This window comes from Cladophialophora bantiana, assembly GCF_000835475.1.
Source record: "Cladophialophora bantiana CBS 173.52 unplaced genomic scaffold supercont1.3, whole genome shotgun sequence".
Taxonomy (NCBI): Eukaryota; Fungi; Ascomycota; class Eurotiomycetes; order Chaetothyriales; family Herpotrichiellaceae; genus Cladophialophora; species Cladophialophora bantiana.
This window is the reverse complement of record NW_015971577.1, coordinates 1,740,288-1,763,643: the sequence shown is the minus strand read 5'-3', so window position 1 is coordinate 1,763,643 and position 23,356 is coordinate 1,740,288. Positions and strand designations below refer to the sequence as shown.

General features: G+C 54.1%; 11 protein-coding genes across 11 annotated transcripts; 5 read left to right on the top strand and 6 right to left on the bottom strand.

Annotated features, from left to right (window-relative positions):
- Positions 1 to 401: 401 nt before the first annotated feature.
- On the top strand, positions 402 to 1,948 carry Z519_02546 (uncharacterized protein; the record flags this gene model as incomplete). Its single annotated transcript, XM_016760302.1, has 2 exons — positions 402 to 1,765; positions 1,825 to 1,948. 2 exons carry the CDS (start codon positions 402 to 404, stop codon positions 1,946 to 1,948), a joined length of 1,488 nt encoding a protein of 495 aa, XP_016623823.1.
- An 832-nt stretch (positions 1,949 to 2,780) lies between these two features.
- Z519_02545 (uncharacterized protein) lies at positions 2,781 to 3,484 on the top strand (the record flags this gene model as incomplete). The annotated part of the gene is made up of 2 exons (XM_016760301.1): positions 2,781 to 2,955; positions 3,015 to 3,484. The coding sequence occupies 2 exons, from the start codon at positions 2,781 to 2,783 to the stop codon at positions 3,482 to 3,484; spliced, it is 645 nt and encodes a 214-aa protein (XP_016623822.1).
- A 325-nt stretch (positions 3,485 to 3,809) lies between these two features.
- On the bottom strand, positions 3,810 to 4,346 carry Z519_02544 (uncharacterized protein; the record flags this gene model as incomplete). The annotated part of the gene is made up of 1 exon (XM_016760300.1): positions 3,810 to 4,346. One exon carries the CDS (start codon positions 4,344 to 4,346, stop codon positions 3,810 to 3,812), a length of 537 nt encoding a protein of 178 aa, XP_016623821.1.
- A 935-nt stretch (positions 4,347 to 5,281) lies between these two features.
- Z519_02543 (uncharacterized protein) lies at positions 5,282 to 7,150 on the top strand (the record flags this gene model as incomplete). The annotated part of the gene is made up of 1 exon (XM_016760299.1): positions 5,282 to 7,150. The coding sequence occupies one exon, from the start codon at positions 5,282 to 5,284 to the stop codon at positions 7,148 to 7,150; it is 1,869 nt and encodes a 622-aa protein (XP_016623820.1).
- A 158-nt stretch (positions 7,151 to 7,308) lies between these two features.
- Positions 7,309 to 8,298, bottom strand: Z519_02542 (uncharacterized protein; the record flags this gene model as incomplete). Its single annotated transcript, XM_016760298.1, has 1 exon — positions 7,309 to 8,298. One exon carries the CDS (start codon positions 8,296 to 8,298, stop codon positions 7,309 to 7,311), a length of 990 nt encoding a protein of 329 aa, XP_016623819.1.
- Positions 8,299 to 8,664: 366 nt separating this feature from the next.
- Z519_02541 (uncharacterized protein) lies at positions 8,665 to 10,551 on the top strand (the record flags this gene model as incomplete). Its single annotated transcript, XM_016760297.1, has 1 exon — positions 8,665 to 10,551. The coding sequence occupies one exon, from the start codon at positions 8,665 to 8,667 to the stop codon at positions 10,549 to 10,551; it is 1,887 nt and encodes a 628-aa protein (XP_016623818.1).
- Positions 10,552 to 11,846: 1,295 nt separating this feature from the next.
- On the bottom strand, positions 11,847 to 13,163 carry Z519_02540 (uncharacterized protein; the record flags this gene model as incomplete). Its single annotated transcript, XM_016760296.1, has 1 exon — positions 11,847 to 13,163. The coding sequence occupies one exon, from the start codon at positions 13,161 to 13,163 to the stop codon at positions 11,847 to 11,849; it is 1,317 nt and encodes a 438-aa protein (XP_016623817.1).
- A 1,224-nt stretch (positions 13,164 to 14,387) lies between these two features.
- On the bottom strand, positions 14,388 to 15,782 carry Z519_02539 (uncharacterized protein; the record flags this gene model as incomplete). The annotated part of the gene is made up of 1 exon (XM_016760295.1): positions 14,388 to 15,782. The coding sequence occupies one exon, from the start codon at positions 15,780 to 15,782 to the stop codon at positions 14,388 to 14,390; it is 1,395 nt and encodes a 464-aa protein (XP_016623816.1).
- Positions 15,783 to 18,417: 2,635 nt separating this feature from the next.
- On the bottom strand, positions 18,418 to 19,762 carry Z519_02538 (uncharacterized protein; the record flags this gene model as incomplete). Its single annotated transcript, XM_016760294.1, has 4 exons — positions 18,418 to 18,664; positions 18,725 to 19,415; positions 19,483 to 19,599; positions 19,654 to 19,762. The coding sequence occupies 4 exons, from the start codon at positions 19,760 to 19,762 to the stop codon at positions 18,418 to 18,420; spliced, it is 1,164 nt and encodes a 387-aa protein (XP_016623815.1).
- Positions 19,763 to 20,470: 708 nt separating this feature from the next.
- On the top strand, positions 20,471 to 21,454 carry Z519_02537 (uncharacterized protein; the record flags this gene model as incomplete). Its single annotated transcript, XM_016760293.1, has 1 exon — positions 20,471 to 21,454. The coding sequence occupies one exon, from the start codon at positions 20,471 to 20,473 to the stop codon at positions 21,452 to 21,454; it is 984 nt and encodes a 327-aa protein (XP_016623814.1).
- Positions 21,455 to 21,518: 64 nt separating this feature from the next.
- On the bottom strand, positions 21,519 to 23,297 carry Z519_02536 (uncharacterized protein; the record flags this gene model as incomplete). Its single annotated transcript, XM_016760292.1, has 1 exon — positions 21,519 to 23,297. One exon carries the CDS (start codon positions 23,295 to 23,297, stop codon positions 21,519 to 21,521), a length of 1,779 nt encoding a protein of 592 aa, XP_016623813.1.
- Positions 23,298 to 23,356: the final 59 nt, after the last annotated feature.

Sequence of the window (23,356 nt, the reverse complement as noted above, 5' to 3'; positions counted from 1 at the left end):
ACAACCCTTCTTCAGAGGACCTTTTTCAACATCCATCCTCAGGTTGTAGCATTCTTCGACCCGTGCTATATAATCCCACATGTCTCTCATACTCTGATCCAAGTCGAACGCAGTCACTTTGCGGGTTGCCCTCGTTCCGAAGGCCGCTTTTGTTCGTACTGGCTCTCGGCCCATTGTTTGTTCAGCCATGGTACGATCCCACAAGTCCTTCTTGTCCTACATATCAAGCTCTCTGTTACCATCTAGTACTAACCTCCATCAAGCCCGATCCCACTGAACGCCCTGCTTGGTCCGATATATCAACACGGCTTCAAAACCTTAGAAATCTTCTCAGCTCGGAGCGTCACCTTGGGGTCGAAAGAGCTTTCGAAGCACTGGACAGGGATATGGAGGACCTCCAAATGGCAGCATCCAGCCTCGTGCGAACTCGTCTGAGAGCCTACAGACCCAGCGAACGTTTGCAGAGGTACCAAAGAGAAAGAATCGGACAGAGTGGAAGAGCTGCCGCCTCCGATACATATGTGCCACCATCCAACGAGTCGCCTGCCTCATCAGTTCAATCAGTCAGTGATCGTGGTGATCGGCCGAGATCGAAACGGAGGAAGTTGACTGATGGTACATATGAGGATGAACCTCGAACGTTTAGCTATGGGCACAAAGGTCAGGTCGTCCCTGGTCAACTGAGGTTGGAGATTATCAGCTGTGACGGCGGAGAATATTCCGATCCTCATGTGGCCATCAATTCTTATCCACAGAATGTCCTCAAAGACGATACTAGCGTCTACTGCACTAAGTCCAACAAATGCAACCTCTTACTGAAGCATGTGGGCGGAATGCCTTTTACCTTGACCGAGATCGTGGTTAAAGCCCCACGTACCGGTTACGATGCACCAATTCAAAATGGCTTGGTTTTTGTTGCAATGGAAGATGATAATCTCCTCGATCGGACTTCCCAGTACGATGTACGCTGGTCTCCAAAGAGTTACCGCCATCAACGACACAGACCAGATGGATACCGCCCTTCCCATGAGTATATGAACTCCACAAGGTCTCCTCTCAGGTCCATTGATCGTTCTAGATACCTCAACAATCCCACAAGTCCCGAAGATGACTCTCATCTCGAGGTTCCTCTCGTACCCGGTCTTCATGTAACAGTGGTAGAACCGTCTGATGGAGAAGATGGCGGTGAGGGTCCACCATCACCGCGACCGTGGCACGACGATGAATATTCATTGAGATCCTACGTTGATCGATATCGACCAGTGTATTTCGGAAACGACCGCAATGATGGTCCTTGGTCTAATTCGAGCGACTCAGAAGGCTATGAGCCCGATGTTCCTTTCGAAGACAGGGAATCAGGGGAAATAGAACGCTTCCAACGGCAGCAACTTGATCTCGAAAATACACTCGCCCATCGGAATCGCATGCTGGATCTCATGCGGGCACAGCAAATCCGTGAGAGCGATGAATTTTTCGGGCGCCGGAGCCGGGAAAGCGAGCTCGACGAAGAGGGATCGTACAACCGTCGCTCAACCTCAAGTCGGATAGGAGCTCGAACGTTTGCTCCTGCGATTGGGATGCCTGATGTTGGTTATCCCTCGGAAGAGCGGTCCAATCTATCAACAGAAGCTGAAGCTTCGACCTCGAAAACTGGGCCCAATGGAGTGTCAGCTAGCTCCTCTGCAAGAGCTGGCGTTACGCCCCACGCTCTGTTCTTCATCAGTCGAAGCAAATCTAGCACCGAAATCAAATTCGACCCTCCAATGTGAGTAGCGCCATCCCATTGTGTTATCTTTGCGACCGAGAAACTAAACTTTTTGGCAGTTCGGGTCGCTATATTCTTGTCAAACTTTGGGCGCAATGTCCCAATGCCAACATTGACATTCAAGCAATTCTGGCGCGAGGATATGGCGGCCCTCGTTTCTTCCCCATCTCGGAAATGAGGTGACCTGCAGAAGTGATCCTGCAGAAGCGCTCGCAGCGTGTCGGAAGATCTCTGATGTTTTGAATATCGCCACTACCTGCAAAGGCCAATGAAGCCTCGGCGGCCTGATCTCTGCGGGGTGCAAGTGTTTGAACCTCCTCAAATGGCACTACAGATCGACAGTGCGGTATCCTGCCATGGTCTTGCATTTAGTCTTGGCGAGCGTAAGGATGGTATGGGCCAGATATAGATCCACAGTTTATATACACAGGCGTCTTGCCCATCGCTTCGCCAAAATATGATGGCATTTGGTATTCTTGATACCACAGCAATCCCACCTAGATGGATGCATAACCAACTAGTTATTTCAGCCCTCCATTTCCTATCGTAATTTGGACCTCGTGAAATCCAAATAAGCAAGTTCCTTGCCTCTTAATGCGTCCAGTCCATTCCAGAAGCCACACGGATCGCGCTTCAACTGCCATGCATGTATTCACCACCCGGGATGAAAGCAGCTAACGTTTAGGTGCTGCTCGTATCCGCATGCAACCATGACAGATCTCAAGTATGAGTGCACGCAGCGCATATCTTAAGCGACATCATGGCGGAGTTGGCACTTGCGAAGTCATCAATCTCGTCGAGCATATCGGCGTGATGCTGCGCGATCTCGCAATACGCCAACGGCGTCTTGAAGTTTCATACTCCGAAGTAGTACGGTGCGCCACACGGTACTAGGTACCTCAAGAACTTACAGCAAACCAAGATGAAAGAGAGGCCAACTCGATTCCCCTCCAATTGGTGGTGCTGGCACTCGTGCCTCTACTTTCGATACGGCCACTGTACAAAGCTCTCTGACATGCCTCGCTTTGCAGAAGGTACAGGGATTCCGATATGCGGCAATGTTTCTCTACCGCCGAAGGGTGCGTCGTCAGTAGAGACCCAGGTTCCAGATCGAATCCGCATTAAGAATCGGCGAAAACGATACCTAGATACTCACCCAGAGTACTTTGGACCTCAGCTTGAACTGGCAGGTGTGCCATGACTGGCTCTTCAGCAGGTAGGGTTCAGCAACTTACGTTTGTCCTTGCAGATCCACTACTCTACGACCGATTAATACGCCGCTTCCAAACACCGGCCGAACGTGAAGCGGAAGGTCGCCAGAAAGGGTACTCTGGCATTCTCGAAGCGGACCTGTATCGGAGCGAAGCAAAACTTGAGGCGCTGCACCACCCAGACCCTCATGCCATGTTTACTTACAAGCGCGGGCCGAATGGAGAAATACTGGCTGAAGATCGAGATGAAGTGCCTGCGAACAAGGAGGAAGGTCTTGCGCGGTGGAAGTGGGAGATGGAAGTGCGCTTCTTGAGAGGCGGAGACGACGATTTCGACTATGATTCCGTTGACTACAATCCGGAGTACGATGACCGAGTCCTTGAGGAGAGGGATGCGGAAGATAGGTACTTTGACGAGCAGGAGCCCGAGTTTGTCAAGGGCGAGGAGGGACTCCGAAGAAGTCCAAGTCATGAATTAGAGGGGGAGACCGGGATTCAAGATTTCTGATTCAAGCTTCTGAGCTCAACAACTGAAAGGTCCAAAATGTCGACAACGCTGCTATTCCAAACATCAATCGTGCTTGATGCAAAATCGGCAACGCATAATGAATAGGCGAAGTTTTGCAGCACGTTTGCCTCGACCTAAGTCCCAACAGGCTCATATGGCGTTTGCTTGGTGACAGACTTGATCAGTCGCTCTTCGGCTATCCTCATGCCAGCGACGTGCCCCCGAGACGGTCACTTCCTGGTAGAGCGCCCGAACTTTCTGGGTCATGTTGTGGTGGAAATCCCGCTGACCTAGTATCTTCGGCGCGAAGCTGCGTGGTTGCTATTCAAGCAGTCAAAATGTCCATTGGATCCATCAACCCCCTGATGCTACTGGCACAACGAACATGAGGCATTCGCCTGAAAACCTGCTGACCCTCTGTCTCCCGCATAAACTCCTGCCATTCCTTGGTGGCGATCCATTCTTGACGGGCCCGCTTGTCCCGAAACTCCATGATCATTACTGTATCATGGACATCCTCTCGAGAAGTTGCGGGATTCTTCTGGAGTGAGGATTCTGGGGCGGTGTCAGCAATCTCGACCGGGTATGTGTCGAATTTGGAGATCAAAGGAGAAAAGGCCGCATGCATGCCCAGTCTTGCAATCATGGAATCCAGCTGATGAGTTGGCTTGTCCTCGAGCCTCCCTCTTCGAACGAGATCTTGGTCGGCAGGCTGCATGTTGCGCTTCATTTGGGACGCAAAGAAATAAAACATGCAAGTCAACGGTCGTTGGGCGTCAGCGTCCTGTTTGGCCTCGAGCCCTTCGTGTGTGGTTCTTGCTGCTGTACGTTGCTTGCTCTGACTTGTTCGTTCGAGCAGCATTTTGATGTCCAACAGCGCGATTGACCCAATGTGAGGTCAGGGCAAGTATGTCTGTATATATTGGAAAGCCTAGTAAGCAGAGACGGCAGTAATGAACACGATGGCCGCATGGCAGCCCTCATGACCAAGGTCATCCCAAACCATCAAAGGCCAGCCACCCCTGACGGTGACGGTGACGGTGACTGTGACGATGTCGCTTGTTGCTTCACCCCGCATTTTCTGCGCCTGCATTTTGTGGGCGGAAGCTTCGGGTCCAGATGGGCGAGGCCACTACCAGGGACCGCCAATCCATCTTCGATGCTTACCGCAGAATGTGCTGAACACCCCTGTGAACAGAGAACAGGCACACTGCCCTGATCGGGCCCTCAGTTCTCCGTCACCCGTGTCTTGCAGTGCAGCCTGCACCTCCTCGTGTCGATGAGCGAGGGAGCACGGTTCCTCCATTTTTCTACGGGCTAAATCTACACAGCCTCTCTAGCCACTTCTGCGCAATGACAATCGGAGCACATGTTTGGGAAGGCCATTCGATATCGAGGTTTGTTGTGCTTCCTCTGGTGGCCTCATTCGTTTATCTTGGGTCTCTTTGGGCTGATCTGATCGGCCTCTTTACCCCACAACACGCCCCCGACGAGGCACGACTCGGCATCGAAGCATCGAGTCAGCTCGTCCTGTCTCAGCTCTCTGATTCCACCTCCCAGGTATTACAGTAGCTGCCTCCCGTCCGCCGATGACCGCGGCAATGGTCCGCTCGCCCAGGACTTCCACCATGTGTTCCCCCACAAACACCCACCCTCTCTCTCTTTCCTCTCTGCGGAGCGAAACATTGGGTCGACAGCGTGAGCGCGTTGAGATACATTTCCGTGGCTGGTTGGGATGGCGAGGAAATCACCTTGAGCATATCCCAATAGTTCATCTAAAAGGACAATGACAACGCCATGCGGGCACTCTTTCGACCGCGGGCTGCGGCACGGGCTACCTTCTCCTCACTTCGTCGGCCACGACGTAGTCTCTTGACCCAAGCCAAAACGAAAGGACCTCTTCACCCTCCCTTACTCGAAGAAACTATCGGCGAGAACTTTGCGCGCATTGTTTCCGCACACGGTGATCAAAATGCCGTCATCTCCAGACACCAAAACAAGCGATTGACATACCAACAACTCGACCTCGACAGCAACGTCCTGGCTCACGGACTGCAAAGCTTGGGCGTCAAGAAGGGGGATCGAGTCTGCGTGTCTTTGGGCAACAACCTCGAATTCGCGACAATCACATATGCATTGTTCAAGCTCGGTGCTATTCTTGTCCCGCTGAACCCAGCGTTCACCTCGACCCAGATCATTTCGGCCCTCAACCACTTGTCTGCCACACATCTAGTCATTGGGACCGAAACGAACCTGCCGTACAAACCTCCGCGGCCCAACATCTCCCTGCTCGAAGCGCTCGTGCCCGATCTTGCAAGCTCTGCTCTTGCCTCGGAAGCGATTCCAACCCTGAAGAATATCATCCTTGTGGACAACTCCTCCGGTCGGATAGATGCTACACCTTTCCGTGCCACAACACCGTGGGCATCGATATCACAGGACACAGATACTCGTGCTCCCAAACCGTCTTCTCCTCTTTCGAATCATGAAGTTGTCAATATCCAATTCACCTCTGGGACTACGTCCATGCCCAAGGCAGCTTGTCTGTCACACAGATCGATCCTCAACAACGGCAACCAAATAGGGGACCGCATGCTGCTGACACCAGAAGATGTTGTGTGCTGTCCACCCCCTCTATTCCACTGCTTTGGATGTATCCTGGGCTACATGGCGACCGCGACTCATGGCTCTGCAATAGTTTTTCCAGCCGAGGCATTCGATCCTTTGGCCTCCTTAAAGGCCATCCAAGAGGAGAAAGCTACAGCCCTCTATGGTGTCCCGACTATGTTCCTTGCGGAACTGGAACTCCTTGATGACGAGAAGATCGCATACGAAGGTTTTCAGTACCTGCGAACTGGCATCGCAGCAGGCTCATCAGTGCCCGCAGAGCTGATGCGGAAACTGCATAAGACGCTGAATTTGACGGAGTTGACGATTTGTTACGGGATGACAGAAACCTCTCCCGTTTCTGCCATGACAACGACAGACGACCCCATTGAGAAGCGCATCAACACCGTTGGTCGATTACTTCCGCACGTCGAGGCGAAAGTCGTGGATCCTTTCAATCATGACAGGATCCTAAATGTGGGTGAACGAGGAGAGCTTGCGGTTCATGGATATCTGGTAATGAGGGAGTATTGGGGCCAGCCAGAAAAGACAGCAGAAGCCATAAAAGTCGACGAAGACGGCAAGGCTTGGATGCACACCGGCGACGAGGCATCGATAGACGAAGAAGGCTATGTCAGTATCACAGGACGCATCAAAGACCTGATCATCCGGGGCGGAGAGAACATCCACCCCCTTGAAATTGAGAATTGTCTCTTCGCACACCCCAAAATCGCCGAGGTTAGTGTTGTCGGTCTCCCAGATCAAAGGTATGGAGAAGTCGTTGCGGCGTTCGTCATTCGCAGGCATCATTTGTCCTCAGGGGAAAAGCAAATAACCGCCGAGGAAGTCAGAAGTTGGGTCAGGGATCGCATGAGTCACCATCTGGTGCCGAAATATGTCTTTTTCGTGGATGACTATCCAAAGACGGCCAGCGGGAAGATTCGTAAGTACTCTGCCCGATTGTTGATTCTTGCATTGGCGGTGGAACTACAACTGACCGAGTGGTATTTCTTCAGAGAAATTCAAACTGAGAGAGACGGGCGTCGAGCTGCTTATTAAAGGAGAGAAATCGAGCTGAGGGGTCGATCAATGTTTGCCCCATGTCTGCGATCAAGCGGGTACCAACTAGACCTGGCATAACAGCTTGATTCTTGCCGACGAGACCTGACGCTGAATTGGGGAGGATATAGCACGTCGAACAGCGTACGCATATCACATCAATCGTCATCAAGCTTCGTTGAGGGACGACCGTAGTCCCGAGATGACCTTCTCTCTCTGCTGCTTGGTCGGTAACTTCTGTGACGGTGCTCCATCTCCCTGTCTCTGTCCCTATCTCGGTCATATCGCGAGTCCTGGTCGTTATGCTTTCGTCGTTGTTCCCCGTCCTCCTCGTCCTCTCGCCGATCCCTCCCTGTGCGCCCACTCTCGTCCCGATCTTTTCTCCTATGGGAAGTGTCTTCAGAATCTCGATGGCGATGGCGATGGTGATGGCGATGGCGGTGCGCCCTTTCTCTGTCGCTATCGCCATTTCCATCCTCCACAACGTCATCTCTCCGTTGACGTCGGTGCTTTCTTCTTTCCTTGTTTCTCTCCTTCGCCCTCTCAACTTCCTCCCTTTTCTCCCTGATCAAATACTCTCTCATCGGGTCCTCTTCCTCGCCGTCTTGCTTTATGGCCAGTAACTCCTCCAGCTCCTCCTCTTCTTTCAGCAGGTGCCGTCTCCGTTTTCTCCGGCGTCCAGCCCCTTCGTCGTCTTGATCATCGGTATCGTCACTCTCTCTCTTCCCATTCCCATTGACTCCAGCTTCAGCCTCGGCCTGGGCCTCCAGCCTGTCAATTCGACAGGTGTCTTCATCCTCGTCATCCTTCTTCTTGTACCTGGTGTGGTCAACCCGCAACAGCCGGCCCAACACCTCGGCGCCTCCCAGATTATCCACCGCCAGGTCGCAGCTCCTCTGATCCTCGTACTTCAGAAAAGCGAACCCTTTGCTTTTGCCGGTTTCTTTGTCGCGGATGAGATTGAGGTGTGTGGGATTGCCGTACTGGGAGAAGATGATCACGACGTCGCCTTCCGTCAAGCCCAGGTGCAGGCCGCCTATGTAAATCCAGGCGGTGTCCCTGTAGTCGGCGTGCCACGAGGCAGAGGGTGGTGTCGCGTTTTCGAGCTCACGCTTGTTCAGAAGTTGGGTCTGTCGAATGGCGTTCATGATCGATCTCACTCAAAGGACCGAGAGACCAAGAGATAAACTATGAAGGTAGCCGGGCTTTGCGTATCATTCTATGGCCATGCGACAAAATGGGAAGGATTGCATAAGTCGCCTGCGGAGGAAAAGTTCAAAGAACTGTGACGCTTAATAAAGTTCCTCGTAAGCTTATAACGGTGTGTTTCAGGGTCTGGTCAGGGCGAACTGCGGAGAAAACGCGAGGAGAACAAAAAGTCGGCCTCTCAACCCAGCAGCGCGTAAACAGTTCTGCATCGAGTGCGTGCGAGTTGATGAACAAATGCTACACTCTCAATTGACCATGATTTGCGTCGAAACTCCTTTCTTTCCTTGAAACACAATCGATCCAAGATGTTGGCGACGTCTCAACCAAGCCCCAGCTTTCCTCGCCCATCCCCCTCGTCCACCCCGATCCCATCATCAGCTTTCCGCCGCTCGGGCAGCAAGGATGGCGACAAACAAGCGATCTGGGTGCCCATGCTCAACAGCGCCTCCAAGGGCAAGGACCTGTCCGAAAAACAACTCATTCTCCTGGGCGGCACTCCGGACCAACAACGCGAATTCCTCGAACAATTAAACCCTCCCAACCAGAGAGCGCGGTACGCCAACAACGACAGACGGCGACAACCCAGAATAGCCCCCGTGTCAAACCGCTATGCTCTGGGCTATACGTATCACGATGTCTTGGACGCAGATCAGGAAGACGTGCTGGCGAGAATGAACATCTACATGCTGACGAATCCCTCTGCGCACTTTGCACCACTGCTCAAGCCGCTCTTCACACCAAAGACGGTCAAAGATACGTTGATTGCCATCTTGCTGGACTGGTCGGATCCCTTGAAATGGGCGAGGCAATTACGACAATGGATCCGCCTGCTCAGAGCGGTGATATTGACGTTGGACGAGCAGACAAAGATTGAGATGGAGGACACCATGACTGCCTGGAAGGAGAAGAGAGTTGGACCAGATGCACCTTCTGCTCAGCCCGGCGGTGGCAGCAATGCCACAGCGGCCGAGCAGAAGTCAATAGTACCACCCGGACCGGGAGAATGGGATGAAGGACTGGGTATTCCACTGTGCGTGGTGTGCATACAGGCGGAAAAGATCCAAGTTCTGGAACGAGACTTTGGCTGGGGCGAAGATCAGTTTGACTTCCTGATGCAATGGCTGCGATGTGTCTTGCTGAAGCACGGAGCCTCGCTCGTCTATACAGCCACATTCGACCCAAACAACGTACGGACACTGGTGCATTCGAGTTTGAGCATTCAATCCCTGTTGAAACGGGAAGTCGCCAAACACAACATCGTCGACAGAGACAAGATCCTGGTGCCGCCGAATTGGGACTCGTGGGGTAAGATTCGCATCCTGAAAGAAGGCTTCGACACAGAGGCCGTGGCGGATGCGTGGTCTGTGGAAATACAGCCCCCTCCCGAAGAGCGATTCGATCTCTCATCAAAGACCTACGACCAAGAGCAAGACAGACCTCCTCAGAACCACGATACTGACTCAGAATCGGCCGTCAATCTGTTTGAACGCACCCTACGCCGTCCCGCCGACACGCGCCCCTCATTCCAGCCACGTACGCACGACGAAACCGTCTCTGTCCCGTCTGTCCAAGAATTCCTGCAGGCTCAGCACGAGATGCTGGAAAAGCTGAAGGCGGAAGACGAAAAGGCAGAGAGGAAGTCGCGCAAAGGCGCACCTGCGCCCACCGGAGCGGGTGCAGGTAGCGTTGAAGCAAGCGGCGCTGGGGAAGAAGGGCTAAAGGGTGTGTCGAATCCGAGAATGGCCGAGCATATCGGACCGTATCAGATCAACGTCAACGGGATTGATTTCGACGCCGAGGAGGCGACACGACGCTTGAGAGAGCGGGAAAGCGAGCGGCAGAATGCGGCGAAGCACGTGCCCACGAACGGCCCTTATTCTCATTCAGCAGGGGGGTTCGTTGCAGGAACAGGCACCGGTACGCCAATGCGTCGGATGGGGAGCGACCACGGAGCAGACGGGGCCCAGACCCCTTCTGGCGGCGGCGGGCCGGGCGGCGCAGCCAAGCAGAGCAACGAAGCCATGTCCCAGTTCTTTGCGAACTTGATCAAGAAGGACAAGAGGGGCGCCGTGAGCGCAGGTGCTAGTCCCACCCGGGTGGCGCCAGGAGGTATGGGCGCCAGCCCTGCCGCTCGGGGACATGGTGTTGGAAGTGTCGCGACCGGAGGAGAGGAGAGAAGACGCGAGTCTTGAAGGACCGATCGTACAGGGTACGGGACAGCTTAGTTAAAGGCAGGTTCGGCTTTTGCAGATCGAGGGAGGGAGAGAGAAGGTGGCAAGAAAGATTAAAAAGAGGGAAGATGAATTCTTCCGTGGGAATGAATCCATTTGCTACGTACGGTATCAGCGGTAGCTACATGCATAGTTTGAGCGTTCAAGCCCGTGCCCCATTACCGGCGCCTCGCGTGACATTACAAGACTGAGTCCTGAGCACCTTGAGAGCACTATAGAGTCATCAACATACTCCTCCATATGGTCCTCCGTAGTTGTAACTTGCAAGATGAATATGGTGCTGTTCGGACGTTCTATAAGATATCTATAGCACCCCCTGCTTGTCACTTCTACCTATCCTGCTAAGTACAACCACGGAGGACTAAACAATCACACCCGCGAAGAAAATGGGGGAGGGGAGGTTGCATCTGCGTATCTATCTTCCTGTCTAGCTGTCTGTCTGTCCACCGATCCATCTATGTAATGTAGCTGATGCAGCGTCTAACATGGTCCATATAGCAGAGAGACTGGAGTCTATTGCAAACGTAACCTAAATGCATTCAAAGTCATCTCTTCCACTCCCTTTTCCTCCTCTTTTCCCTTTCGTTTGTTTATTTCGTTTCGCCGAGTCTCTTTTTCCAAAGGCAAGTTAACTTAGGGCAGCCAGGCGGTTCTCTCCTAATCCTCATGCTTGAATCATTCGCTCAAATTTGCTCGTTCGTCCTTTCGTTTGTGCGTGCGCGCGTGCGTGCGAGCACTAGATCCTGGTCGCCGGAGCCGTTTGGTGCGTCCCACAGCCTTTGTCCAAGGCAGGAAGAGTGAATTGTCCAAGACTCACTCGCTCACTAACCAGCCAGTCTGTATATATAGCACAACTCGAAAGCCCCAAGCCAAAAAATCTGAGAACAAAGGTCCAGAAAGGCCAAACAGATCAAGAACAAAAAACATGTGGAGGGGAGTCGAAATGGGTAACGGAGAGTAAGGGAAAAGTAATCAATGTGAGGCTGGCTGATGTATAATGAAAAGGGAAAACAAATAAAAAAGGTTGTATACCGGACCCGGGACGCGACGAGGGAGTGGAAAGGATGTCAGTCAGTCAGTCGTCTCTTCTCTTTCTCCTTTCTCGCCTTCAGCCCCTCTTCTCTCCTTCTTTCCCGTAGCAACGGCGGTGACAGGAGCAATAGCAGTGGTAGTTTCAGGTGCAGTATGCACCGTCCTGCTTTGCCTTGGGCCTCCCTGCTCTGCTCGCCCTGCCGCCATCACAGCTTCCACCACCGTCAATCCACACAGCCCCCTTCGGCAGACCATCCGTCAATCTCGACCATGGTCATGACCTGGCCCGGGGCATCGTCGACCATCTCGACGAGATTCTCCCTCAGGCGCGCCACCTCGTCCTGGCTGAAGCCACACATGCGGGTCAAGTACGCATTGACGCCGCCAAACTCGCCCTCCAGCACGGTCCGCAGGAAGGCGCGCATGTTGCCTGCGCGACTGCCGCAGATGCGGGCGGCTTCTTCTCGTGAAATCACCGGCCGTCCGTGCTCTCTCTCGCCCGTGACAACCTGCTGCTGGTGCTGGGGCTTGCCGCCTCCGCCGCCGAGACCGGTCTGGGCGATTCGCTCGATAAACTCGTTCCGCCACCCGCCTAGGCCTGGCTCGGTGAGGGCGTACTCCCAACAGATCATGTCCTCGTCTACGCCGACGAGTTTCATCACCAGCGCCCCAAACACCCCCGTGCGGTCTTTGCCGGCCGTGCAGTGGAAAACCAAGGGCTCGTTAGGCCTCTCCAGGAGATGCTTGAACATGATTCTGTAGGCGCCCACACCGTGTGTGGCGATGTCTCGATACGCCTTCACAAACCCGTCCGAGTAAGCGTAGCCTGCTTCCTCGTCGTGCGAGTGTTCGGCAGTATACCACGCCAACTTGGTTGCGAGGGCGACGGGGCCGTAGTCTTCGGTCTGGTAGACTGGAACAAAATGCCGGTTTAGGCCCGGAACCTCGTCGATACACCCCGACACCGGACTCGCCAGCGGATAGACGCTCTTCCCACTGGAGGCGACGGTGCCCGCGAGCCGGTTGATCTCTGGCGCGGAACGCAGGTCGTACATGTCGTGCACATTGAGGGTGGTGGTGAGGTAGGAAGCGCCGGTGGGAGTCAAGTGCGTGGGGTGAGCACAGCGGTAGAGAAGATTCTTCTTCAAGACATACGTCTTGGAAGGAGGCGGCTGCGACGACGAGGGCGGCTGACAGGGATATCCCCCCAGCTCCCTGAAATTCGGCACGCCCTGGACATGCAAGAATGGCGGGGTGGGCAGGTGGTCGGGGAAGGCGATGCTAAAGTCGCTGGGTTCTGGAGTGGCCTCGCGCTCGGCCTTCTCTTCGCTCTCCAGCGCCTCGATCTCCTTCTCGCTCAGAGGCATGCCGTTGGCGTCGCTGAGGTGGGCGGTCGTGGGCGGTTGCACGTCCATGTATGGCTGGTAGGGTTGTTCTGGCTGTGCGGATTTGGGGTCAGCCGCGATCGCGATGGCGGGGCTGGTGGTGGTGGTGGTGGTGGTGGTGTCGCTGTTGCTGTTTGCGAGGGTGGTCTCGGCCATGTAACGAGTAAAGGACGATGTTGGATATGATGTGAGATGGTAGGCTTCTTGTCGAGATGTCGAAAGGATCTATCAATCCCAAGGAGATGTCAGGACGTCAAGCCCGAATCGTCACCGATTGGCAGCCGGCGGGACGATGGCGTTATGGGCCAAGAGCGAACCGATCTATGGAGGGAGTACTGTCTACTCTATGCACCGTCTATGTACTCGCTCATATATACATGCTAATGTTGTTGAGAGGGAAAAGGGGGCGTTCTATACTCCCTGTGCTTTGCTCTCACTCTCTCAACGATATCGTAGGACCGGCACACATGACTCCGTACAGATATTCTTCTAGGTAATCCGACAGCAATACCTCGGCCGATTGCCTGCTTGCCGGGGCACCCAATCCACACTGCGAGCTCGCATATAGCTATGTGCAAACAAACCCACTGGCGTCGGGCATGTGTTGTCAATTGGATGGGCACCACACCACACGCTTGCGCGTTCGGCTATTGTCCCGATCGGATGGCCAGAACCAGGCGGTTCGGCGTGGAATGGACAAAGATGCCCCTGTCCTGCCCTGTCCTGCCCTGTGCCTCTTGATCGCCAATCATCCTTCCACGTCCCCGTCATTTGATGCAGGTGGCCCCTTTGGCACATGGACAAGCTGGGAAGCATCCGGATGCCGTTGTCGGAGTTATTTGCTGGCAAAAGCGGTCAAGCGATTTTCATTTTGGAAAGCCCAAGAGAAACAATAGTGTCGACTGTTGGAACAAAAGAAATATTCACACCATAGACGATCGCTGCCTCGACCATCGTATGCGCGCAATCGATTTTCAATCGACGCCTCATTGCCGGGCATCGCTCATGTTCTGGCCTTTTTTGCCTTGCTTTTTTGGTACCTGTTATATGCTATGCCGGGTATATGCTATAGCTGCGGCGAAAAGCAGTCGCGAAAGCAGTCTACCGCCCATTTTTGTTTCGGCCGTTACTCATGCACAAAACACACTCGTATATACATACAGCTGAGAACGCGTCGCGACACGACTCCCACCTGGAACTGGAAAACAAGAGACCTCTGTACACCCGCGGTTCCGAGCACTTCGTAACGCAGCCAAGAGTCGTTCGCAGAAGGAAGAAAAACATATGAAAAGAGAGAAAGCCCGGCCGTCTAGAGAAAGGAGCAAAAGAAACGCAAATACCTGTGGGCGAAGGCGAGCCGGATCGTGCATGCCTCAGCTTTCAGTCATAGCGAGATGTGCCATCCCCCATGTCAAAGCGATGTTGTGGCAGCCGCTTGACCGGTGGCGGCAGATGGTCATGCTTGGCTTGCACCCTCATCCTGGCTGCCACCTTGTGACACCCCGTCTTCGACACGTCAATTGCATCAAAGGTCGGTCCAATCTCCTCACGTGAACAACAGTCGACTCCTTTGACCCACCGATCGTTCAAGGCGTCGTTGATGCTGCATCGCCGTTCGGGATCTGGGTGAAGCATCTTGAGGATACACCTCCGGATCGAATTCGACGGTAGAGCGTTGAAGATGGGCCCACATTGCGGATGGCAGTTCTCGTCGATGGCTGAATCCTTGAACCGCTCCAGAAACGCTTGCCACCCTTCTAGGAAGAGGGCATAATTCATCTCTTTCTTGCTCGCGCTCTGCCACGGGTTGCCGATGAGAAACATGGTCATGAAAAGAATCGCGCATCCCCATACATCCAACTTGGTTGGATCGTACTCGCGATCCTGAGCCAAAACCTCGGGCGATATGTATGGTTTCGAACCACAAATACCTGGTGCCGACTTGCGACTCTCCCTCATGGCTTGTCCGCAGAGTCCTCCCGAGAGAGGGATACCGGGATGGTCGCCACAAAAGACTTCCGAGACACCGAAATCGGTGATCTTGATGTGCCCGTCGTCTGTCATGAGCAGATTTTCCAGTTTGATGTCCCGGTGAGCAATCCCATGTTCATGCAGGTAGTTGACACCACGCAGGACTTGCTTGAAGATACAGTTCCTGTCTTCTGCCTTCAGGTACTTTCGTTCCACCAGGCTGAAGAGCTCGCCCTGTTGGCAGTACTCCATGACATGATTCCAGCGGCCGTTGTTCGTGCACAGCCGGACGGTTTGCACAATGTTGGGGTGGTTGAGCGATTTGGCGATCGTATACTCGGACTTGACTTTGCGAACGTACTCTTCCTCCGTTTCTCTCGCGGCCTTCTTGCGGAATTCCTTGACGGCATACAGCGCCGTGCCTTCGCCCTTTTTCTTCTCACCCTTCCGCTGCATGATTTTGACCGTTGCACTAGCACCCTTCCCGATCTCTTTCCGACGGCCTATCTTGGACGCCGAGACGAATTCATCTTCCAGGGGACATACATCGACAAAGAAATCGTCTCGGGGATCCGCACTCAGGCGCCGAGCTTTTGCCCCCGCGCCTTCATGGGCGGGGAGGGAGAAGGGCGACGATCGCGTTGGTAGGTCGTAATTGCTGCCATAACTCCCCGTGCGATGGACGGGTGTGGGCTTGGAAGGGCTGAGGTACTTGGATTCCTTGTGGGACTTGATTTTGGAGAGGAGGCTGAAACCGCTCGAAGTCCGTGTGGGCGAAGGGGGCTCACTGGTCATGACCGACATGACCTCGGCAGTGGTCGAGATGATGGCGGGTAAGGTGAGGGATTGAGCTCACAAGCAGTGAGCGGGAACTGAAGAGGAGCCAGGGTGACGGCCACTTGGAGGTTTCTCTTCTTTGCGAAAGATGTTCAACAACCAGTGTTACAGGAAGTGGCTGCCCTTTTTGAGAGAGCTGGTGAAGTCAAAGTGGGCAGGGCGTCAGAGAGAAAGGAACCAGTATGGTGACTGCTGGCCGCGATGGGTGGGCCCTCAACCGAATGAGGGCGACAGTGGGATGCGCGATATGCTTGGAGCACGAGAGGATCTCGAGACGCAGATGGGGCATGCAAGCAATGCACATGCGCGATGATCGAATGCAGCAGGGGGAAACGGAGTTGTTCACTCGAAATGGGCGGGATTGTGCAAACAGCGAGGGGAGATGGTCGAATGGCGAAAGAACGTGGGGAGGGGCAGGAAAAGCTGCAGCATTTCCAGCCAGCGGGTCCCAGGCTGGTCAACGGTTGGGTGAGGTGGAAGCAGATAAGACGCGCCGACGTCGATACCAGATGGGTGTCGAGTTCCTCGTGGCTTTCACTCGCGGTGTCAGTGGTTAGGGTTTACCAAGTAGACTTTTGGTGCTTGCTCTTTCCCCTTTTGCACCTGGTGCTGGCCTTGTCTTCTGCTGCCTTTCGTCTGTGGTCTGGGGCAGTATGGCCAGGACCGGCGACCTGATGCCGTGTGGACCGACAACGAACCGTGGGATCCGGTGAATTGGCGAGTGCAACAAGATATACTGGTAGGGTTGAGGTTGAAGTGGGTCGGTGGGAGAAGCGCCCGGGGTGGGATTTTCGAGTGCTTGGAGTGGATCGTGCGTGAATTGAATGGGTGCCGGTGGAAGAGAGCTCAGGATTAAGAGGCTGAGAGGGGACAGACTGTATGAATGAATAGTTAGTCATTGAGGGAGCCATGTAGGATATGAGGACAGAAATGAGGCTGTCCGTCAACACAGTCTGGCTCACCTTTTTCGAGTTGGACCAGGTGGGCGATGGATGGATGGGAGAGATGGTCGATCGGCAGGTGGTCAAAGAGCGTGGGATGGAGGCGGGCGATCACGAGGACTCGGCTTTGGCAGGAGTTGGGGAGGAGGACCAAGTGAGATGGAAGTGAGGTGAGAGTGAGATATACTTGTAGAGAGAGGGAGAGGGGGTGGTTGATACTGCGGTAGAAGTGTTGAAGATGGGCATTTATAAATGTGGCTCAATCCATGACAATCCCATCCATTACTGCAGTCCCGACTGATTCTTGTCGTCTCAACCATTTCATCCATTTCGACCATTTCCCACCCACGGTGCCTTGGTCACTGCTGCACTCCAAACTCGCTACTGCAGCCGCCAGCCTCCAGCACATGCAATATGCAATGCACTCCACGCTTTCAGTTCCCTTGCTTGTGCTTGTTTTCGTGTCACCCCGCGCACGCCCGAGGAGGTATGATGATGTCCCTTCAGATTATTACCCAGTCGAGTCGAATTGAGAATTGATACCCCCGCACATCCCTTTCTACTCGGCACAGTCCAGTGACAGTCCCGAGTAATCATATCTGGTATAACAAGTAGAGGTTGATTGCCTGCGACGGGCGAGTACGGTCACCATGTTGTTCCTACTCTATCTACCATGTCCAGGCGCCGTCGGGCTGTCTCTCTGCACTCCTCTGCAACTTCCTTGTCCATTCCACATCACAAGCTCCCATTCACTGTACGAGGTAAGGACCTCTCCGAGAAAGGTCAAGCCCCCAGCACCCCGCCCCCCGGCCTGCGCGATTTATTTCTTTTGGTCCTTGCTTATCCATGGGGTTGTCCTTTCTGTAGCCGGTCAGGCTGCGTCGCCCGCACATGCTCAAGCCTCATGTCGTGACACCAGACTTGGACAGAAACAATCCATGGTCGAATTCCGGATTCGCTGTGCTTGCCCCTTGCGGCCCCTTGCTGGGATTACAAGTAGGTGGGCTGCCCCTCCTCCGCAAAATGCTTCCTTCCCACTGGCCTCTACGTCCAGTCGAACCAGTCCGACATGGCCTTCACCCCACGCTTCTGGCGGACACCGGTTCTCCTTTTGCCAGCGCTCGTTTGTTCAGCCCCAAACCCTTGAAAGCCCATCCGACTCGGAAGACGGCACATGGTCAGGCGGTCAGTCACTCTGCCAGGTACGCGCGAATCAATCACTGCTACACCTCCAGCCCAGTGGCACCAGTGGCACCAGTGGCAGGCCCGAACCTTCCTCTACCGCAGCCCAAAACAGTCCCAGGGCCTTATTACTGGGCGCCCTCACCGGGCAGATCGACTATTGCGCCGCGCTCCAAGGACCCAGCATGAGGAAAAGGAAACAAGACATCTCCTCATTTGCCTTTCTCGAGTCACCGCTGATTAGAAGAATGTACTCTGCCGCAACAAGTATCCATCGTCGACAAGCAATCGGGCCACTGAATGTCAAGCAGAGATTCACCGCCCTGCCATCCCCGCCACGGCCTCGACGCCTCTTTGGTCAGCCTCATCCCACTGCTCACCTGCTCCAGCTCCACTTTTTGGATCCATGCCTGCATGAGACCGATATCAACACGACCTCTTCCGCCTTCCCCGATTCATTGGGCCACCCCCCTTCTCCTCTATGCATCTTGGTGCCCGTGACCATTCAGGTCATCCATGCCCTGGTTCTGCTCACGCTGCATACGAGCCTCTATCTCACGCAGTTGACTCTCCCGTGCCAGCAACTCTTGTCGTTTCTCATTGATCTCTCGCTGAACCTTAACCTCAATCTCCCGCAGCTTCTCCTCTTCACGTCGGAGTTGTTCTTCCTTGAGGCGGACCGACTGGTTGGCCAGGTCTTCAGGGTTGATCGACGAATCTTGCGCTCTGTGACACAAACAATTAGTCAAACTGCAGACGGATACTAATGCGGTCAGGGCCACGTACGAGACACCGCCGTCCACGCTCTTGCTGAGTTTCTCCGTCCGGTAGTTTTCGTACAGGAAGTCGTGGGTGATCTCTTTGAGATCGGCAAGGTGCGAATGCAAGAGGGCGCTGCGAATGGCTAAGAAATCCGAGTGGCGCGGGTTGTCGACCTCCACAATCCCCCATGGATACTGTCGTGCACGAACCCGACGTCCCCCAATCTCAATCACATCTTCTGACCCGACAATGGCAAACGGCATCAAGCCACGTAGCTCTGCGTTTTCCTCCACCGTGTCCTCGTCGTCCTCTTCAATGTCGTAGGGGAAGTTGTAGACGGGGATTCGGTAGTGTTCGATGTCTTCCATGACCAACTTCTTGGACTCGGCCAATTCAGCAGGGGTCAACGAATCGGCCTTTCCAATGACTGGGATGACGTTAACGCGGGGAGAGAGACGCTTCATCAACTCAATGTCAAGCTCGCGCAGACCATGACCAGTTGGGGTGATGAAGTAGAGTAGAGCATGCACGCGATTGTCTCGGAACCGAGGATTTCTCTTGATACGAGACTCCTCGGCCAAGATATCGTCGTACTGTCGCTCCAAGTACCCAACAATTTCGCCAAATGCGGATTCATTATCGATCTGGTCACCAAAGCCCGGGGTGTCGACGATGGTCAGAGATACGCGTGTACCCTCCTCATCTAGTTCCAGCTCTGCAACGTTTGGTCAGTTTATGTCCGACTGATCCCATAGATAGGGCGTGTTTTCTCCGCCACCTACCAACGGTAACCGGCTTGATTCTCACTCCTTCTTCCAGGTGGGCGTTGGCTGCATCATCGGCATCTTTGGGCATAAGGACTCGCTTGCCACAGAGAGTGTTGACAAAGGTGGTTCGGCCTGAGAGCGGTCAGATCAGAGCGAGGTGAGGGTGGAGTTCAGGGAAGGGTGTACCAGTTCCACTTGCACCGCACACCATCAAGCAAAACTGAATTCCCTTCTTGACATTCTTCTTTCTCCGAATCTTTAACTGCGCCAGGCGCATGCTATTAGTAGAGAACATGGTGGCAGCAATAGGCGGTTGATGAAATGGGGGCTTGTCGGTGCTGGTGATTAGGGGGTGAATGGGAAAGAGCGAGACTGCGTACCGCATTCAACGGGGAAGACATGTTTCTGAGGGACTAGGCGTGCAGGGCGCCGGCAGAAAAGAAGGACGCCCGAAAACGGAAGTGTTGTTGACACGAAGAAACGAAGGTATAGAATAGAACAAGAAAACAAATTGTTGAAGCGCGACGAATTGGGGTGAGATGGATAGGGTGTGTATTGAGGTCGTGGACTTGGACAGAGACGGCGACTTTTCAAAAATTAAGGGGAAGCCAGGGATCGACATGCCAATTGGTGCCAGCTGGACTCTGGGGGTGGCGCTTTCCCTCTTTGGGTTGCTTGCCTTGGTACTTGCTACCAGTACATTCACCGGCCTTGTCACGTGTTGTGATTTTGTCCTGTCCCTACCCGTTCCATGGTGATGCTCCATCTCAACACATCGCAGCCCCTTCAGGCTCCTACTACCCTTTCTCACCCACGACATCTAGCCCCGTTCAGTGATGACCAGTCTTAATTGACGCTTGATGGTACAGCAATGTTACTGGCATAGGTCCTGAATCGTCAAGGCAGGTACCTACCCGTCAGGTAGGTCGCAGGTTCTTATGTTGACCGTGTGAACTCTCCCACAGCCTGTCTTCCCACCCCTGGTACTCCCTCTTCTCTCATCATGTCGCATCGTCACAATTATCGACGGTCGGGAAACTCGCGGCGACAGCAGTCTGTCGACTTCCCTCGTTATCCTCCTCTGTCACAACCGCAGACCGAGCTGCCGACATCAGCCCTTGCTCCTCCTCCGCCTACTCCCGCTTCTGCTGCTCCTCTTCACGCGCCCATCGCTGTACCTCCCGCGCAGCCTGCGGTCTTCGTCTCAGACTACGAGTCCGACAATCAAGGCTATCAGTCAGACTACCCCACAAAGCCACCTCCTCCTAATCGCACCAACGAAGAACTCAATCTATCAGTGCTCAAACGACACAACCCTCAGATATCTTCGATCCTCTCGATAGCTCCTTACGCCGTAGTCTACGAGTTCTCTCCATTGCCCCAACCTGAATGGACAAAGACAGGAGTCGAAGGCTCCTTGTTCATCTGTGAGCTCACTCCTGGAGCATTCGGCGAAGACAGGTATTCGGCCATTGTACTCAACAGGAGGGGCTTAGACAATTTCGAAGCAGAACTTAGAGAAGGTGAAAATGCCGGTGTCGAGATAACAGGAGAATATGTCATCATCAGCTTCAAGGAAGGCTATGAGCAAAAGATCTACGGTGTCTATATCTTCCATGACGGGCCCGGGACCTCAACTGAAAACGCCCAGAAACTGAACGGCGATTTGATGAAGTCTCTGGCCGACCATGCCGGAGCGAGTAGACAAGCTGCCGAGGCGGCCGCTGCGGCAGCCACCGCACAACATACAAACGGACACATGCACCAAGCCGAGCAGACATTGCAAGATCAGCACGCAAGTGCACCTGCTCCTGGTCAACAAATCACTCTCCAGCAACTTTTTGGGCAGCAAAGAGCGGACGATGCAGCCTGGAGTGTACGAGCACATGAATATGATGGTCAAGTCCTTCCTCCATCACAACCGGCGCTCCAAGAGCCCGATGTTCTAAGTGATCTATTCAGAAAAGCCGGCTTCGACGCAAGGTAAACATGGCATGCGCTTCCAGATTAAAGCCATTAATATTTCTGCTCTCTATATGCGCGAAACAGCATCAATCGTTGTGGCCCTTGGGGGAAGAGCGCCCATTTCGGAGCAGCGGCCTATGGTTCTCGTCCAGGACTTCCATAAGCCAGCCGCTCACTCGTCTGGCCACATATTCGCTCTGATTCAAACACCATGCATGGACCATCGCTTCCGTTTCCAGGATCTGGATTCTCGCTGCTCCTGTCGTCTTCTTGCTGTCCTGATCTTGTCCCATGAATTCCTCCTCAGTCTCTACAGACTCTGAACTTGACCGAGGCCCTGTAACGCGTTCTCTCTGAACACCAACATCCGCAGCTCGGCTGTCGAAAATTGCTTCCTTTGTAACATTGGCAATCCAATGGTCCTTCTTCGCAAACCAGAAAAACAGCCTGGGACTCTTCGCGCTCCTCCCATGGTCATCCTCAGCGGTCCATGCGCCACTGTGACTCGCGCCCCAAACCTCCTCTCCCCACTTGTCCCTCCTGATCTCATTCATCTCCCCTCTCGCCATGAACAGGGCTTGTTTGACGCCTCTCTTACTCCTCAAAAAGGCCATCGTGGTCTCAAAGCCATGACTCGTCTTTTCCATCCCGGTCGCGCCCGAGACGAGCCAGGAAAACCACGCCGAAGGAAGGAGTCTCAACAGAATCGCGTGGAGAAGCATGTGTGCTAGGCCCGGGAGGAAAGGGAGGTAGCGTAGAAGGGGAGTGGCTATTTGGCCGGAGGGGGAGAGGTGGATGTCTTGGATCGTCGGAGTAAGGAGGATGCATGTTGATATTGACCAGCTCGGGCTTGATAGAAGTCCGTTCCTGGTCTTTGGCGAGTCCAAGATCGAGCTGGGTGTGTCGTCGTCGTCCTTCCCATCGAAATCGACGGTGCGCGAAGGACCGAGTGGCGGCGGTGGCTGCTGCGGGTGCTGATGATGATGACGCCTTTCGTGCCACAGCCTCACGATCTCTAAAGCGATATACGCCCCGACGCTGTGGCCCACGAGGACGACTTCGACGGGTTCTTGTTGCTTAGAGATGTTTCCAACCAAGCTTCTCTCCTGTTGTAGTCTTTGAACCAGGTATTCCATCCTGGCGTAACTGAGCTCGATCTGTTCGCGCAACGGATAGATCTTGTGTTGTTCCCCTGCTGTCCTCCCATTCTCTTTCCTGTCTGCATTCCCACGATCTTTGTGCCGCTGGCCATGGCGAGATCGAAGGCGGAACGAGGGCGGATAGAGCAGTTCCCTGTCCTCCGCGAGTATTGAACACCGAGGCCCTGGAGATGATGAGATTACGTTCCCGTCTCCATCCCGGACCTCGTCCTCGTTCCATTCATGATCGTCACAATGTCTTTCCTCCCCCTGCTCCTCCTCGCCGTTCTTTCTTTTGCTTTTGTTGTTGTCATCGACGTCGTTGTCGTCGTTCTTCCCACTCCGAGGAGGCTCCTCATCGACATCAAACCCACCCAAACTCATGCCCGCGACTACCACCGCCGCCGCCCTCCTCTCACCCCTCTCGCTATCCTGATTCCCATCTCCACCCTCGTGCCCAATCTGACGCTCAGCCCCGCGCAACCCGCGAGCAACAAGCGTCAGGAACGGACGATAATACCCGACCAAGCCGGGATTACCGGGAATGAAGAAGACGAGCGTCCGCTTTGATTTTTTTCTTCCCTTCTCCCTATCCCTGTCCCTTTCCTCTGCCTCCTCCTTCTTCTCCGTCGGCGTCGACCTTAGTAACGACTGTCGCGGCGGCAGCGGCGGAACGTGCAGGAAGATATTGGCTGAGAGCCGCGATTCGAGCGGCGCCGGCGGCATGGTTCTGTGCCTTGCCCTGGCCTCTCGCCTCGATCTCCCTCACACACAAACGAGACAAC